This window comes from Lithobates pipiens, unplaced genomic scaffold, assembly GCF_037356315.1.
Source record: "Lithobates pipiens isolate NorthernLeopardFrog02 unplaced genomic scaffold, aLitPip1_a1.2 Scaffold_10, whole genome shotgun sequence".
NCBI classification, from domain to species: Eukaryota; Metazoa; Chordata; class Amphibia; order Anura; family Ranidae; genus Lithobates; species Lithobates pipiens.
In genome coordinates, this window is record NW_027507686.1 from 166,843,373 (window position 1) to 166,861,097 (window position 17,725).

Sequence of the window (17,725 nt, forward strand, 5' to 3'; positions counted from 1 at the left end):
CTCCCGACGAATAGGAATCCCCCGTGACATCACTTCCTCTCCTGTAATGTAAACACAGGAGAGGAAGTGATGTATTCTCTCCTCCGTGTCGGTATTTTTCGTTCCGACACGGAGGAGAGCGGATCGGTGAGTTGCACCAACACTCTACACACACAGTAGAACATGCCAGGCACACTCACACCCCCCCGATCACCCCCCCCCCAATTACCCCTGCCCCCCAGTCACAGTGACACCAATGTCATTTTTTTTTGCATTGGTGTCATTTGTGACTGTAATAACTGTTAGGGCAGTTAGGGTTAGCCCCCTTTAGTTCTAATGTACCCCCCTAACCCCCCCAATAAAGGTTTAACCCCGTGATCACCCCCCGTCGCCAGTGTCACTAAGGCTGGGTTCACATTGCAGCGGTTTATGAGAACGAATGTGATTCGCACCGCACTGCAGTGCAAATCACATCCGATCTCTGTGCGATTCGAGTTCAGCCATTCGCCGCACCCGCCACACCCGCCGCACCCGCCGCAAATTCGCACGGGACCCTTTTTTTGGCCCGCAGCAGAATCGGATCGCATGGGTGTTCACACCATGCGATCCGAGTTTGCAGATCGCACTGCGATATGCGAACTGATCTGGGGGTGTCAGTAACATTTCACTGACACTCCCAGCAGTCCGCATAGGGCAGTGTGAACTGCCGCCGGGAGGCATGCGATGCGGGAACCCGCCGCGGATTCGCGGCGTTTCCGCATCGCTCCAGTGTGAACCCAGCCTAATAAGCGATCATTTTTCTGATCGCCGTATTAGTGTCACAGGTGACGCTAGTTAGGCAGGTAGGTATTTAGGTTCGCCGCAGCTTTTTATAGCGCCAGGGACCCCCATATACTACCGCATAAAGCCCCCTGATTGCCCCCTAGTTAACCCTTTCACCAGTGATCACCATATAACTGTTACAGGTGACGCTGGTTGGTTAGTTATTTTTTTATAGTTTCAGGGCACCCGCCATTTATTACCTAATAAAGGTTTAACCCCCTGATCACCCGGCGGGTGTCATTTGTGACTAATAACTGTTAGGGCAGTTAGGGTTAGCCCCCTTTAGTTCTAAGGTACCCCCCTAACCCCCCAATAAAGGTTTAACCCCGTGATCACCCCCCGTCGCCAGTGTCACTAAGGCTGGGTTCACATTGCAGCGGTTTATGAGAACGGATGTGATTCGCACCGCACTGCAGTGCAAATCACATCCGATCTCTGTGCGATTCGAGTTCAGCCATACAGATAGTATGGCTGAATTCGTGTCGCACCCGCCGCAAACTCGCACGGGACCCTTTTTTTGGTCCGCAGCAGAATCGGATCGCATGGGTGTTCACACCATGCGATCCAAGTTTGCAGATCGCACTGCGATATGCGAACTGATCTGGGGTGTCATTAACATTTCACTGACACTCCCAGCAGTTCGCATAGGGCAGTGTGAACTGCCGCCGGGAGGCATGCGATGCGGGAACCCGCCGCGCATTCGTGGCGTTCCCGCATCGCTCCAGTGTGAACCCAGCCTAATAAGCGATCGTTTTTCTGATCGCTGTATTAGTGTCACAGGTGACGCTAGTTAGGCAGGCAGGTATTTAGGTTCGCCGCAGCTTTTTATAGCGCCAGGGACCCCCATATACTACCGCATAAAGCCCCCTGATTGCCCCCTAGTTAACCCTTTCACCAGTGATCACCATATAACTGTTACAGGTGACGCTGGTTGGTTAGTTATTTTTTTATAGTTTCAGGGCACCCGCCATTTATTACCTAGTCTCACTAGTGTACCCCTAAATTTAGGGGTGTCTACTTTCCAAAATGGGGTCATTTGGGGGGGGTTTGTGCCATCTTGGCATTTTATGGCCTTCAAAACTGTAACGCCCTTAGAAAGCCTGAAGGCGGTGCTTGGTTTTCGGGGCCCCGTACGCGGCTAGGCTCCCAAAAAGTCCCACATATGTGGTATCCCCGTACTCAGGAGAAGCAGCAGAATTTATTTTGGGGTGTCATTTCACATATGCCCATGGCATGCGTGAGCAATATATCATTTAGTGACAACTTTGTGAAAAAAAAAAAAAAAAAGTTTGTAATTTTCCCGCAACTTGTGGCAAAATATAAAATATTCCATGGACTCAACATGCCTCTCAGCAAATAGCTTGGGGTGTCTACTTTCTAAAATGGGGTCATTTGGGGGGGTTTTGTGCCATCTTGGCATTTTATGGCCTTCAAAACTGTAATAGGTAGTGAGAAGTGAACTCAAAAATTTACGCCCTTAGAAAGCCTGAAGGCGGTGCTTGGTTTTCGGGGCCCCGTACGCGGCTAGGCTCCCAAAAAGTCCCACATATGTGGTATCCCCGTACTCAGGAGAAGCAGCAGAATTTATTTTGGGGTGTCATTTCACATATGCCCATGGCATGCATGAGCAATATATCATTTAGTGACAACTTTGTGAAAAAAAAAAAAAAATATTTTTTTTTTGTCATTATTCAATCGCTTGAGGCAAAAAAATAAAATATTCAATGGGCTCAACATGCCTCTTATCAATTTCCTTAGGGGGTCTACTTTCCAAAATGGGGTCATTTGGGGGGGTTTTGTACTGCCCTGCCAATTTAGCACCTCAAGAAATGAGATAGGCAGTCGTAAACTAAAAGCTGTGTAAATTCCAGAAAACGTACCTTAGTTTGTAGATGTGACAACTTTTGCGCAAACCAATAAATATACAATTATTGACTTTTTTTTTACCAAAGACATGTGGCTGAATACATTTTGGCCTAAATGTATGACTAAAATTGAGTTTATTGGATTTTTCTAATAACAAAAAGTAGAAAATATCATTTTTTTTCAAAATTTGCGGTCTTTTTACGTTTATATCGCAAAAAATAAAAATCGCAGAGGCAATCAAATACCATCAAAAGAAAGCTCTATTTGTGGGAAGAAAAGGACGCAAATTTTGTTTGGGTACAACATTGCATGACCGCGCAATTACCAGTTAAAGCAGCGCAGTGCCAAAGTGTAAAAAGACCTCTGGTCATTTACCAGCAAAATGGTCCGGTCTGAAAGTGGTTAAAACTTTATTGAAATGTCAAAAAGTTACATAGTTTTCAGTTCTACTGCCCACATTTTAGTGCGATCTGGTGAACTGCATTGCATAATGCTGAGCTGGAAAAAAGTACCGCATGCCATAGCACACCACTGCAGCACAGTGGTGTAAAATGCCATCATTGGGAACAAGGCTTTTTGCCTTGTCTATACATTGGGGCTGTGTTGGGCAAAGGTTGCCCAGTGCACCCCAATGCATCTGGCGTGAACAGGCACATAAAGGACAGCTTATTTTTCTGTTAGGAAAGACAGAAGCTGCAACAAATACAAAGTTCTGGTAAAAAGTTACACTAGGTGAATCTAGAAAATGTTATATATCTAAGCACTTAGCTTCAGAACCCAGAAATATCATTATATTAGATATACAGTAGGGACAATTATTATTTGATCCTCTGTAGATTTTGTAAGTTCTGACACTTAAAATAATTAAGGGTCTATCATTTTTATCATAGGTGTATTTTAAATGATAGAGACAAAAAATCAACTAAAACTCCAGACAAAAACACAATACAAATGTTATAAATTGAGTTGAAGTTCAGTGAGTAAAATAAGTATTTGATCAACCAGAAAAACATGACTTAATACTTGGTGGAAAAACCATTGTTGGCAAGCACAGAGGTCGGATGTTTCTTATAGTTGGTTACCAGGTTTGCACAAATCTCAGGAGGGATTTTGGTCCACTCTTCTTTACAGATTTTCTCTAAATCCTTAAGGTTTCTTGGCCGTCACTTGGCAACTCGAAGTTTCAGCTCTCTGCATACATTTTCTATAGAATTAAGGTCTGGAGACTGACTAGGCCATTCCATGACCTTAATGTGCGTCTTCTTGAGCCACTAATTTGTTGCCTTTGTGATATGTTTTGGGTCATTGTCAAGCTGGAAGACCCATCCACGACACATCTTTAGTGTTCTGTCCAAGGGAAGAAGGTTCTCATCCAAGATTTTACAATACATGGCCCAGTCCATTGACCCCTCAAAGTCGGCCTGTACCTTTAGCAGAAAAACAGCCCTAAAGCATAATGTTTCCACCTCCGTGCTTGACTCTAGGGATGGTGTTCTTAGGGTCATAGTCAGTATTTTTCTTCCTCCAAACATGGTGAGTCGGGTTAATGCCAAAGAGCTCAATCTGACCACAACACTTTCTCCAAATCCTTCTCGGAATCATTTGGATGTTCATTGGCAAACTTCAGATGGGCCTGTACATGTTCCTTCTTGAGGAGGGAGACCTTGTGAGTGCCGCAGGATTTCAATCCATGGTTGGCATATTGTGTTACCAATGGTGTTACTGTGGTCTCAACTGCCTTGAGATCATTCATAAGCTCCTCCCATATAGTTCTGCGCTGATCCCTCACTTTTCTCATGATTATCCTTACCCCATGAAGCGAAATCTTACACGGAGCTTCAGACCAGACGAATAATCCCTCCAACAGTTGTTTACTTCTCACAAGCTTCTTGCTGATGGTCTTGTAGTCCATTCCAGCCTTACACAGTTCTACAATCATGTCCCTGACGTCCTTTCACAGCTCTTTGGTCTTGCCCATGATGGAGCACCTTAAATTGACATGTCTAATCTGTATACCATATGAGTACATACTGTAGCCAGTCTGTGGAGGCCAGAATTCTTCTTGGTTGGTAAGAGATCAAATACTTATTTTACTCACTGAAGTGCAACTCAATTTATAACATTTGTATTGTGTTTTTCTGGATTTTTGGTTGATATTCTGCCTCTATCATTTAAAATACACCTATAATAAAAAATGATAGACCCTTAATTTCTTTGTAAGTGGGCAAAGCTTTAGACACATTACCTTTGTTTACAGTCAGATTGATTAGATATGAACATAAACATTTGAGTAAATGTAAGTGAGAATCATTTGGTCAAAAGGTTAAGGGGCCATTTGAATTTGTGCAGACACGTTATGTTAAAGAGGAGCTGCAGTCTGCTCACATAATTTGTGAAAAAAAAACATCTTTGCCATTCTGAAGCTTTCCTCCAACCACTTTGCATATTATTTTATATATACTGTTATTCTGTTGGGCTATCATCCAACATAATTGCAAATAATTCCCATGATACCTCGTGGACTTGCTGCAAACTTCCCATTGTTCAACTACTGCTCCCTGCAAATTCAGTGATCAATGACACCTTTATTCAATAAAATATATTCAACTATCTTCATACCTTACAACTGAAGCCTTTCCTTATATGTTACTCTATCACCACTGCGCCAAATATTATTGCTGCTACTCATAACTCCAGTGCCTACTTTAGCAAAATGAGGTTGAATAAATAATCTTAAAGTATAACTAAAGGCAAAACTTTTGTACAGTTTTGGATAGAGTGGAGAGGGATTAGAACACCTGTCAGTTTTTATTGGTGTTTGTGTCCCTGTTAGGGGCATTCACCCTCTCTATTTGCCCTGCTTACCTTTAATTAAAGTGAAAGTAAAAGAAAATAGCACAGTTTTAGTTGTACCCAGAATAGTAATAGAGGGCAAATCTTCCCATGGGGACACTAGTCCTGGTGATCTGGGGAGGTCCCAAGAAATTCCCTTAATTTGCAAGGATTTTCTCTCACTTTTCTCTCACCTGTTTTGGGACCGGAAGTGAAGGCACAGTATCTCACATTTTTGTAAATATTTTATTATATCTTTTCATGTGATAACACTGAAGAAATTACACTTTGCTACAATGTAAAGTAGTGGGTGTACAGCTTGTATAATTGTAAATTTACTGTACCCTCAAAATAACTCAACACACAGCCATTAATGTCTAAACCGCTGGCAACAAAAGTGAGTACACCCCTAAGTGAAAATGTCCAAATTGGGCCCAAAGTGTAAATATTTATTGTGGCCACCATGATTTTCCAGCACTGCCTTAACCCTCTTAGGCAAGGAGTTCACCAGAGCTTCACAGGTTGCCACTTGAGTCCTCTTCCACTCCTCCATGACAACATCATGGAGCTGGTGGATGTTAGAGACTTTGCGCTTCTCCACCTTCCATTTGAGGATGCCCCACAGATGCTCAATAGGGTTTAGGTCTTGCCAGTCCATCACTTTTACCCTCAGCTTCTTTAGCAAGGCAGTGGTCATCTTGGAGGTGTGTTTGGGATCGTTATCATGTTGGAATACTGCCCTGCTGCCTAGTCTCCAAAGGAAGGGGATGATGCTCTGCTTCAGTATGTCACAATACATGTTGGCATTCATGATTCCCTCAATGAACTGTAGCTCCCCAGTGCCGGAGCAATCATGCAGCCACAGACCATGACACTCCTACCACCATGCTTGACCGTAGGCAACACACACGTTGTTGTACTCCTCACCTGATTGCCACCACACAAGCTTGACACCATCTGAACCAAATAAGTTTATCTTGGTCTCATCAGACCACAGGACATGGTTCCAGTAATCCATGTCCTTAGTCTGCTCGTCTTCAGCAAACTATTTGCAGGCTTTCTTGTGCATCATTTTTAGAAGAGGCTTCCTTCTGGGACGACAGCCATGCAGACCAATTTGATGCAGTGTGCAGCGTATGGTCTGAGCACTGACAGGCTGACCTTTCACCCCTTCAACCTCTGCAGCAATGCTGGCAGCATTCATACGTCTATTTCCCAAAGACAACCTCTGGATATGACGCTGAGCACGTGCACTCAACTTCTTTGGTCAACCATGGCAAGGCCTGTTCTGAGTGGAACCTGTTCTGTTAAACCGCTGTATGCTCTTGGACACCGTGCTGCAGCTTAGTTTCAGGGTATGGCCAATCTTCTTATAGCCTAGGCCATATTTATGTAGAGCAACAATTCTTTTTTGCAGATCCTCAGAAAGTTCTTTGCCATGAGGTGCTATGTTGAACTTCCAGTAACCAGGATGAGAGAGTGAGAGCGATAACACCAAATTTAATACACCTGCTCCCCATTCACACCTGAGACCTTGTAACACTATCGAGTCACATGACATTGGGGAGGGAAGTGGCTAATTCGGCCCAATTTTGGTATTTTCACTTAGGAGTGTACTCAATTTGTTGCCAGCGGTTTAGACATTAATGGCTGTGTGTTGAGTTATTTTGAGGGGACAGCAAATTTACACTGTTATACAAGCTGTACACTCACTGCTTTACATTGTAGCAAAGTATAATTTCTTCAGTGTTGTCACATAAAAATATATAATAAAATATTTCCAAAAATGTGAGGGGTGTACTCACTTTTGTGAGATACTGTAATCTCCCCAATGGGAACCCTCCCTTATTCTATCTGAAATTAACACATGTTTTTTCTTTTTGCCTATAGTTCTACTTTAAGTTTACTTTCCTTACCCTTAGTTGTATCCCCAACCAAAGTCTAGTGTTATCTCTTCTGTTCCCATGATATGTTAACTATGTTATATCACTAATACTCAAACATTGAAAAAAATGGAAAAAGAAAATGGAAAAAGGTTACTAAAATGAGAAAGTTAGGAAAAACTTTGCGTACCAAATAAGTGACACTATCTACAGTATTTCTGTATTTATTTTAGAACATTCTGCCTGCTGAACCTCTGTACAAAGTTTTAAGTCTTGTTGTTAATGTTAAAGTCACAATTTATCATTTGATCTGTAAGACTAAAGTGATTGTAAATGATCATCTTGTAAAACAACTCATTCCATTTAAAATAGAAATGAAAGGCAAAACATTTTTGTATAGATATAAAAAAAAAAACATTGTAAATACCTTTTTCCCCTTTTTCATAAATTATCACATTCCCTCTGCTCTCAGATGCATAAGTGCTGGGGGAGGAGAAGCAGCAGCACACTGGGCTTGCCAGTGATGATCAAAGCTCGCCACAGCGCCTAGAGGCGATTCAGTTCGCATTGTGCGCTATACAAGTATTTCATTCATTCATTCATTCAGTGAAGGGATGTGCAGCAGGGGGTGTGTTAGGACCACACTGTGCTCTCCTGCTTAGTGTAGTCAGTTTTTATTAGGAAAGCAGAGGGACTAGCAGGAACACCAGGGATTTCACATAAAAGGAGCAGTACAAGAAGAACGGGATACGTTCCTATACAAGTGCATGGTAGAGCAGGCACATATCAAGAATATGAAGTGTTGGGGTAGCAACAAATGTTTTAAGAAAAATATTTGGAATAAAATAAATGGCACTGCATTGCTCAACACACGCATTATCACAGCGCAAAAGGAAAAAGAGTTTCTACAGTACATAGTGGTAGAGAACTTTCAATATGCTTCCAGGGAAATATGGAGAGCTTCTCATTAGTCACCAGATTATTTAGATAAAAAAAGGTTAGTTTTTATCATACAGAAATACCATAAAAAATCCTGTATTGTCACAAATAACACATCCATAAATCGTGTGCACATAGCTCTAATGCATAAAAGCTGTTCCTACAAGTATGCCCATCTTTAGCTGATGCATTTCGCAGATCATCTCTTATTCAGAACTGGGCCAAGCATATAGTGCAGTGATTCTCAACCAGGGTTCCATGGAACCCTAGGGTTCCTCCAGAGGTTGCTAGGGGTTCCTTCAGCATTGGGCAATTTCTGCCTTTCAGATAAGTTCCCACTGACACCTTTGATCTTTTTAGCTATCTGTAAGGAGGTAATTCTTCCCAATGACCACAAGTGTAAGCCCTTGTACACACGGTCGGAGATTCCGACAACCAAATCCGTCGGATTTTGTCCGAAACTGTTGTATATACACGGTCGGACAAAGTTGTCGGAAAATCCGACGTGATGACGTTATTTCGTTACGACGGGACTATGTTCAGGCTAGTAGCCAATAGCTTTGGTGTAGGAATTTGATCTGAGCATGCGTGGCACTTTGTCCGATCGGAATTCTCTACACATAATCGGAGTATGTCCGATCGGAGCATTTTGTCGGAAAATATTTCCGGCAAGTTGGAAAAGTTGGTCCGACGGAAACAGTCCGATGGAGACCACACACAGTCGGAACATCCGACAAAACGATCCGATAGGACACATTCCGACGCAATCTCCGACCGTGTGTACAAGGGCTAAGGATCATTCCTCTTACTGACCATCACACTAAAATATCATGAGTTGTAGATTTCTAATTTTTAGCAGGGGACCCTCAAGACCAGAGAACTATTTCAAAGGTTCCTCTGTGTTCCTCTGTGTTAAAAAGGTTGAGAAAGGCTGATATAGTGTCAGTTCTTGCCATATGCAACAGATTATTCAAACTATAAGCAAAACAGAAATACAGTAATAGTACCTTGATAAAAATAAAGTTCCATAAGGAAAGATTGATCAAATAAACATCACAACTCCACAATTGTATAAGTTTATTGCTTCCATAAGATTTGATATGCATAAAACCAGCATATATGTGACACTGATAACACATGTCTGACCTTTGCATTCATGGTTTGGCCCCAATCACCAGATATTGAAAAAATAGACAGAAACAGAGAAATATAGACAGAATTTCCACCAGAAGATCCCCACAAATACCCCTAAGAGATTGTTTTTGGCCTGTGAGGGGACATAAAGACAGACATGAGCAGAAAACAACCATAAATATGTATATACGGTTTTATTATATGAAACCCATTTAAAGTGAAGACTCTTACCTAAATTAAACCAAGCAGAGTATATATTGGTAAAGGAGTAGTCCTACACTTATTGGTAACCACGTATACCCGATAGCCATAACATCAAAAAGATATATGTGCCCCATGGAGATGCATCAGGTTCTGGAATAATCTGTTGCATATAGAATAATTCTAAGGCCGCGTACACATGGGCGGATTGTCTGCCCAACTTAGTCCACTGAAACATGTTTCAGCAGACAATCCGCTCGTGTGTGGGCTTCAGCGGACTTTTCAGCGGACAGTCTGACGGACTAAGTCTTTCGGAATTTCCGTAATTTTGTCCGTCCAAACTTGGTTTCAGCGGAAAGTCCGCTCGTGTGTAGGCAAGTTGGACGGACTAAGTATGACGCCTGCTCAGAAAGGATTTACACGCCGAAGGTTGCATTGCAGTGTATTGGACGTCGTATTTCTAGTCCCGTCGTACGTGCTGTACACGTCATCGCGCAAGCTTTCAGCGGACTGTCTGTTCATCGTGTGTGGTCAAGTCCGTTCATTCAAAAGTTGAACGGACTGTCTGTCGGATTGTCTGACGAACTTAGTTGGGCAGAGAATCCGCTCGTGTGTACGCGGCCTAAGAATTGAAACACTATATGCTTGGTGCGGTCGTCAAGAAGAGCTGGATCCATGGGATGCGTCTACTAAAGAGGGGCGTGTTTCTAGGAACAGTTTTTATATATTAGCGCTATACAATATTACTAAAAGTATTGGGACACCTGCCTTTACATGCACATGAACTTTAATGGGCATCCCAGTCTTAGTCCGTAGGGTTCAATATTGAGTTGGCCCACCCTTTGCAGCTATAACAGCTTCAACTCCTCTGGGAAGAGTGTCCACAAGGTTTGGAGTGTGTTTACGGGAATGTTTGACCATTCTTCCAGAAGCTCATTCATGAGGTCAGGCACTGATGTGGACGAAAACACAAAAGAAGAGAGTGCAAATCCATCCTAGTGTAACTTGGCTTTAATATGGTAAAGTTAAAAACACTACAATGGTCAAACTCACATTGTATGACGATAGATACAGCATAAGGATTTCACTGTGGCTGGACATCTAAAACCACCTCAAGATCCGACAGGGGAGAGGGGAGCCGTGGACATTCAACCTAGATGCCCCAGATCATGGCAGCACATCCGAAGCTATCCACCACCACAATCGACGTGCAGATCCTAATGTGCATGGCCTGGTCCAGCTGGTGCTGCTCTCTGAGGACACACAAACCCACACAAGCAGGATGTGTGACGTCCACACTGTCTTCCCCCCTGTATCCTGCTCATGTGGGTTTGTGTGTCCTTAAAGAGCAGCACCGGCTGGACCGGGCACATGCGTCTTACGATCTGCATCGAGCGTGGTGTTTTGGATGTGCTGCCAGGATCTGGGCAGGTAGGTTGAACATCCATGGCTCCCCTCTCGGGATCTTGAGGTGGTTTTAGGAGTGTGGCCACAGTGGAATCATTATGCTGTATCTATCATCACACATCGAGAGTTTGACCATTGTAATGTTTTTAACTTTACCATATTAAAGCCGAGTTACACTTTGTTTGTGTTTTCGTCCACATCAGTGCCTGACCTCACAAATGAGCTTCTGGAAGAATGGTCCAACATTCCCATAGACACACTCCAAACCTTGTGGACAGCCTTCCCAGAAGAGTTTAAGCTGTTATAGCTGCAAAGGGTAGGTCAACTCAATATTGAACCCTACAGACTAAGACTCGGATGCCATTAAAGTTCAGGTGCATGTAAAGGCAGGTGTCCCAATACTTTTGGTAATACAGTGTATGTGCACATATTTTATGGATGTGTTATGTGTGACACAACATCATTTTTTATGATATAGGTGTATAATAAAAACTAACCTTTTTTTTATCTAAGCAATCTGGTGATTTATGGGAAGCTATCTATATTTTTCTGGAAGCACATTGAAAGTCCTCAGCCACTCTGTAGTTGTTTTTTTCCCTTATCTATTACGGCATGGTGTTTCCAGAGAAAAAACATATAGTTTCTGTTTTTATCAGTGATTTCACTGTTCTTCTAAATATTTGCTGATGTTATCACAGCACACCATTCTGAATGTTTCTAAAGGCAATAGGTTTCTATGCATTAAGATTAAAAAAAACTTCTGCATGCAGCTCTCCCCAGCCCTCCCCCCCACCTATATACTTAGCTGAGCCTGACCTTAATCTAATTATGTGTACGAATAAAAGAGGCTCTGTCTACCGTCTCCCTCCTCATTGGCTCAGAGACAGCAGAAGGAGCCATTGGCTTCTGCTGCTGTCAATCACAGCCAGTGACAAGGGATTGAGGGGGCGGGGCTGAGTTCTGCAGTCTGTGTGAATAGATGAAGACAGAGAGGCTCGGGATCGAGCCGGTGTTGTGCCATATAGTGTCCGGCCATCATATGGCGTCCGCCCCGTACTGCGCATGCGCAGTACGGAGCTGACGAAGCTTCGGAAAATCTCCGAAGTTGAACGGCGCCTGCGCCGTGAGTGGAGGTGGTAGCCCCACCATCCAAGCGGACATAGGGTTGTGAATATTAGAGGACCCCTCGCGGGCGAGCTTCGATTGCCACGCTTCGGGCTCAGCCTCGCTGCGCTCGGCTCTTTTATATTCCTACTCTATGTCCACTTGGATTGTGGGGATGGAACCTGGACTCACGGCGCAGGCGCCGTTCATCCTCGGCAATTTTCGGAATCTGTGTTGCTGTGTACTGCGCATGCGCAGTACACAGCGGACACTATCGGATGGGGGACCTTATATGACAAGACACCGGCAGCAGTGCTCCCATAACAAGTGGCTTGCTATGGAGGCACTCGGCTGAGGGGAGGAGCCAGGAGCACCTGCGGGGACCCGGGAAGGGGAGGATCGAGGCTGCAGGTAAGTATGACATGTTTGTTATTAAAGAAAAAAAATTGATTTGGAATCACTTTAAAGTGAACTGCAGTCAAACTGCCCAAAGTGACGTAAGACATTTTACTTATTTTCCAAAAATAACCCATAAATGTGCACTACTTACTGCCCTGTAATCTGTCATGAAATGGCTTCTCACTGTGGTTTCTGCCTCCTTGTAAAGTCTTTTGTGAGCTCCCAAACCCCAAGCAGGGAGGGATTGATATGAATGTAGAAGGGTCAGTTCACACCATAGAAACACAGTCCGGGTGCGTTACGGATGCTTTTTTGCATGCGCATTTTTGGTGCAGTCCAGTGCGTTTTTTCCTCCCTCTTTTATCCTTTTTTTTAGGTCATATTTTAACCCTTATCAGTAATCTGTCCCTTGCCTGTGCATTGGATAATGTGTGGATATAAGAAGATTGCCTGTACAGAATTACAAGTCCTACAGCAAGGATAACAGTAAATGTTTATGTATTTTAACTTTGGGTTTAGAGGTTTGCCTGGAGTTCCACTATATAAGGAAAACACACAGTTGTACATTTTATTTAATATATTCCTTAGTAACTCAGAATTTATTTAATTTTGTTTTACAGGCTCAATACAATGACAAAGCACAAAACAGGTATGTATCTTTAAATAAATACTGTATATATTTCAGCCTTTTTAACTGCCTAAATGTTGCATGTACAATGCAGAGCAGTAGAGAGTATTTACCCTTTACAGCTTTAACATTAAAGTGGAGTTCCAACCATTTTTTTTAATTTGCAGTCATTCCCATGGCCATCCTCACTGCTAATCTAAATGGCAATAATTGTTTTTCTAAATACCTTTTTTCTATGTTTTCATGTAGCACTTCTGGCTCCGGCTGCCTAGGTGATTATGTTACAAATAATATAAAAACAGACAAAAATATTGCGCTTGGGGCAAACCTAAGAGCTGCAACTAAAAACCATCAAATATCAAACTATGGATCAAATCAGAAAAAATTATACATAAAGTTGCGCTAAATATACGTGAAAACTAAAGTGAAAAGAGTAAAAACTCAATACAAATTACATAGAAAATACAAATAAATCAAAAAAAACATCATGTGAAAATTCAATCAAGAAAAAGGGAGTCCTTGTAATCAAGAAATCCTAGTTCCGAAAAACAACGAACAGGAAAATCAGTCCTTTTTACGAATTCGGTGAATTCGAGGACTCCGATCGTGAACGTACCGTTAAGCAGTTGGCAGATTTATTTAAAATAAAATAAATACACAACAGTGCCCCAGGAGGATGTAAGTTTTTACGAAACATGTCGGGCTGTTTGTGCTGATACCACCACGCTTAGAATATTCCCTAGCACGGGTGTATATTTGTTCTTAATTTTAACCGTTTTTTTATGCATATTTTTTATTTGTTAGAATCGGACCTATTCGGTCATACCTTTGGTCTGTTGTGTATTTATTTTATTTTAATAAATCTGCCGACTGCTTAACGGTATGTTCACGATCGGAGTCCTCTTTTGTTTTCCCCTTCCCCTCGCTCGTGGCCGGGAGGCCCGAGCGTTTTGTGTTTCACTGCAGGTTTGCGTATTGAAAAACCTTGGTATCTGATGATTCATTGGGGAGCTTTAGATAACTCCAGGTATCCAGAGTGATCGGACGGCCACCTTGCCTTTCTCTATGGTGACCGAGAGGAGAAGCAGGACGTACGATGGTTTTCGGAACTTTACGATCTGGGCTGGTAACCTTCGAATGATCCGCACGGACTCACGTCCCCAGTAGCGTATCGGAACGGAATACACACAAAAGAACCTTGCAGAGGGCTGTCTGCTCGCGCTAACGACTCCGCTGGTTTGGAGTCCACCCATTGCGGTAAGAGTCAAACCTTTTTCAGATCTGGATGTGATAGTGGCAAAGTCAGGAAGGTTTCACCGAATTCGTAAAAAGGACTGATTTTCCTGTTCGTTGTTTTTCGGAACTAAGATTTCTTGATTCCAAGGACTCCCTTTTTCTTGATTGAATTTTCACATGATGTTTTTTTTTATTTATTTGTATTTTCTATGTAATTTGTATTAAGTTTTTACTCTTTTCACTTTAGTTTTCACGTATATTTAGCGCAACTTTATGTATATTTTTTTCTGATTATGTTACAAGGCAATTCCCATGGACTCCTGTGGTATCTGCGTCATCTGTCCCAGGAGTTAATGGGAATTGCCTAATACCGAAATCTTGCATGATTTCCAGACCGGAAATGACGCGAATGGGAGGAGTTAGGTGCCATTGCTAGGACAACCTGTCGGAAAGAAACATCGTCGTGCAGTGGCATTATTGTGCATGTGCGGGATCGGGAGGAGCATGCTGGGTAGCCAGCTGCACTGATTCCCAGAAATTAAGACAAGCGGGCTTCAGATGCCCACAACAGCCATGGACCCTGCCTGCTTCTGAGATCTGATTAGTTTATAATGATTTAAAAAAAAAAAAAAAAGGACCACATTGCTGACATTATCCTAATGTTGCAGTGGAAGTAGTAACAATTACTGGGGAGCTTTTAGAAAAAAAAAACTTGGGGGACTGACACTTTAAATTTGATTGGATCTGTTTTATATATATATATATATATAGATATATATATATATATATCTATATATATATATATATATATGTGTGTGTGTAGCGGGTGACTTACTCTATAACCCGCAACCCCACCAAGCTGGCCGCCGCGATGTACACAGGCTTTCCAGCCTGAAGGAAGGAGAGAGCTACCTGTCATGTCTGCATGGGCTTTTTCAGCCCCCCCCCCTTCTTCCAGTTTCATTCACTGAGTTTAATGTAATGTGAGCTAACACACACCGAGCTGTGCATTCAGTAGCCTCTCTTGTGCCCCTATTGGCAGGAAGAAGAAAGCCAATTAAAGGCACAGTTACAGCAGCCAATCAGAGAGACTGTACTAAACTGCAGGAAGAGCTGCAATGCATTCTGGGACATGCAGTTCTCTCACAAAATGGCCCCATAGACTGGCATACAGGAAGAAACTAAAAAGCCCTGGATGCTTTGCACAAAAAAGAACTGAGGACTCCATTTTGTGTTCTGAAGAGATTCAGAGCTCTCTATGAGGTAGGGAGAGATACAGACTGATCTGAGGGGCTGCTGTTACCCACAGAGGGGATCCATCCAGCCACAGTTCCAGAGGTTGGTGTGTTGATCCTGCCACAACTCCAGAGGTTGGTGTGTTGATCCTGCCACAGCTCCAGAGGTCGGTGTGCTGATCCTGCTACAGCTCCAGGAGTTGAACGGTGACGGACATCCCACCTGAGAGGGAACCTGGCTATATCTCCAGGCGTTCCTGAGGACGTTGGCCAATCCGATTACAAGGCGGCCAGACAGGCCTTTCAGGAGAACTTGTCGCTTGATCCTTCACAGTACGGGTGAGTAGGCATTTACCCATCTTTAAAGGCATGGTAGTCAGGCAACATTGCCTCACCAGTGCCCACATTTTAGGAACACTTGCACCCTGCTGAACAGTCACTACATTCCACCTTGCCTACCAGGATGCTTTTAAGGACCCCTCTGTTTATCCTGCTCAACAGGACACCAAGTGCACCAAAGCCAGGGTATCTGAAGATTCTGGATATCTCCATTGTGAGGACCCTTTCTATTACTCCATCAGTATCAGTAATTTAGTGATTCCAGTGACTACCTTTAAAGAGGAACTCTCACGTTAAATGATAAAGTGACAAATTGCATTTGTGGCCTATTGCCTTACATTTAATTGCATGGGTCTGTGATTTCAGGATTTGAGGGAAACAGACTGACTTGTTAAGTCAGATCAGTTCCCCTTTATACCTGAGTGCATAGGCCACTCTAGATCTAGTAAAGTTGTTTGTGCTATTTTGATGTCTGCATTTTGGGTTTGATTAACACTATTAAAGACCATAGTTTGCCATCCTTGACTATTGAGTTATCAGATCACTGGTTGCAGTGGCGGTGCATCCATTAGGGCGCACGGGCATTACCCCTCTCTCCAGCCACCCCCTCTATGACCAATGGATAGATTCATGCATAGCATGAATCTATCCATGGCCGCCACTGCCACCCCCTATTCAGGCACCCGGCCCTTTTTCGGGTGCCTGAATTACAGTGACGGGGGGTGTTTTTGAAGCACCTGCCATAGGCTCTAATAGGGGTCAAAAAAGGTGAGCGTTATGCTTGGTGCTCGCAGTTCACCCAGGTGTGTTAGAACAGCGAATTAATATTTTCTTTCCTAACACTGAACCTCCTCTCTGCCAATCAGGTGCTTGGGTCCGTTACCCTTAACCTGATTGGCTGAAATGACAGGCGCTGTGAATGGACGCCTATCAGGAGGAGAGGACAGAAGGGGAAGCATGGAGGACATCACTTGCCGCCGTCACCCGATTCTCCACCAAGACAGGGTAAGTGGCGGGCTGACGGCAAGTGGGCGGGGGGGGTCACAGTGGCGGCATTCGATGGCTCAGTGGCAGCATTTGATGGCACGGTGGCAGCATTTGAGTGTTTTTGATTTGATTACATTATTGAATAAAATTTACTATTATTATATTATTATTTGTTATAATTATTTATAGTTATTTATTATATTATAATTTATGATTTTGTGTTTCAAACTTTATCATACCCGGGATGTCTACTCTTGTTTGGACAGATTTAAGTGAGTTCATTCTAAAGCCTCATACACACGATAGGACTTTGTACAAACTTTCCCTTGGATTTTTGTACAAAGGGCGTCGGCCCTGAACTTGTATTGCATACACACGGCAGGACTTTTTCAGCCAACTTTCACCAAATCATGTGGTTTTTCTGCTCTTTACCGCCACCTTTGGTCAACTTCTGTATTGTTGTCTGATCTTTTGAATTGGTTCTGAGCATGCCTGTTTGTACTTTGTACAAAAGTCCTATGGTTTTCTGTACACACGATCAGACTTTGCTCCATTGGACTTTTGTTGCCAGAAAGTTTGTCTGTTCGCACAGCCAACAAAAGTCAGATGAAAACCAAAAAAGTTTGTCCGATGGAGCGTACACACGGTCGGATGTTGCTCCAAAACAGCTAATTTGCATGTTTGTTGTCAAAAAGTCTGATCGTGTGTATGGGCCTTAAGAATTACAGGCCTAC

The 17,725-nt window shown here is 43.0% G+C and overlaps 1 protein-coding gene across 2 annotated transcripts in view; it reads left to right on the top strand.

The window, feature by feature from the left end:
• The window catches only part of LOC143935467 (uncharacterized), an 84,115-nt gene that overhangs the window by 11,952 nt on the left and 54,438 nt on the right, over positions 1-17,725 (top strand). For both annotated transcript variants that reach the window (XM_077459370.1, XM_077459378.1), the window contains exon 2: positions 13,187-13,215. In XM_077459370.1, coding sequence (XP_077315496.1) covers positions 13,187-13,215 — 29 coding nt within the window. The remainder of the gene's footprint in view (positions 1-13,186; positions 13,216-17,725) is intronic.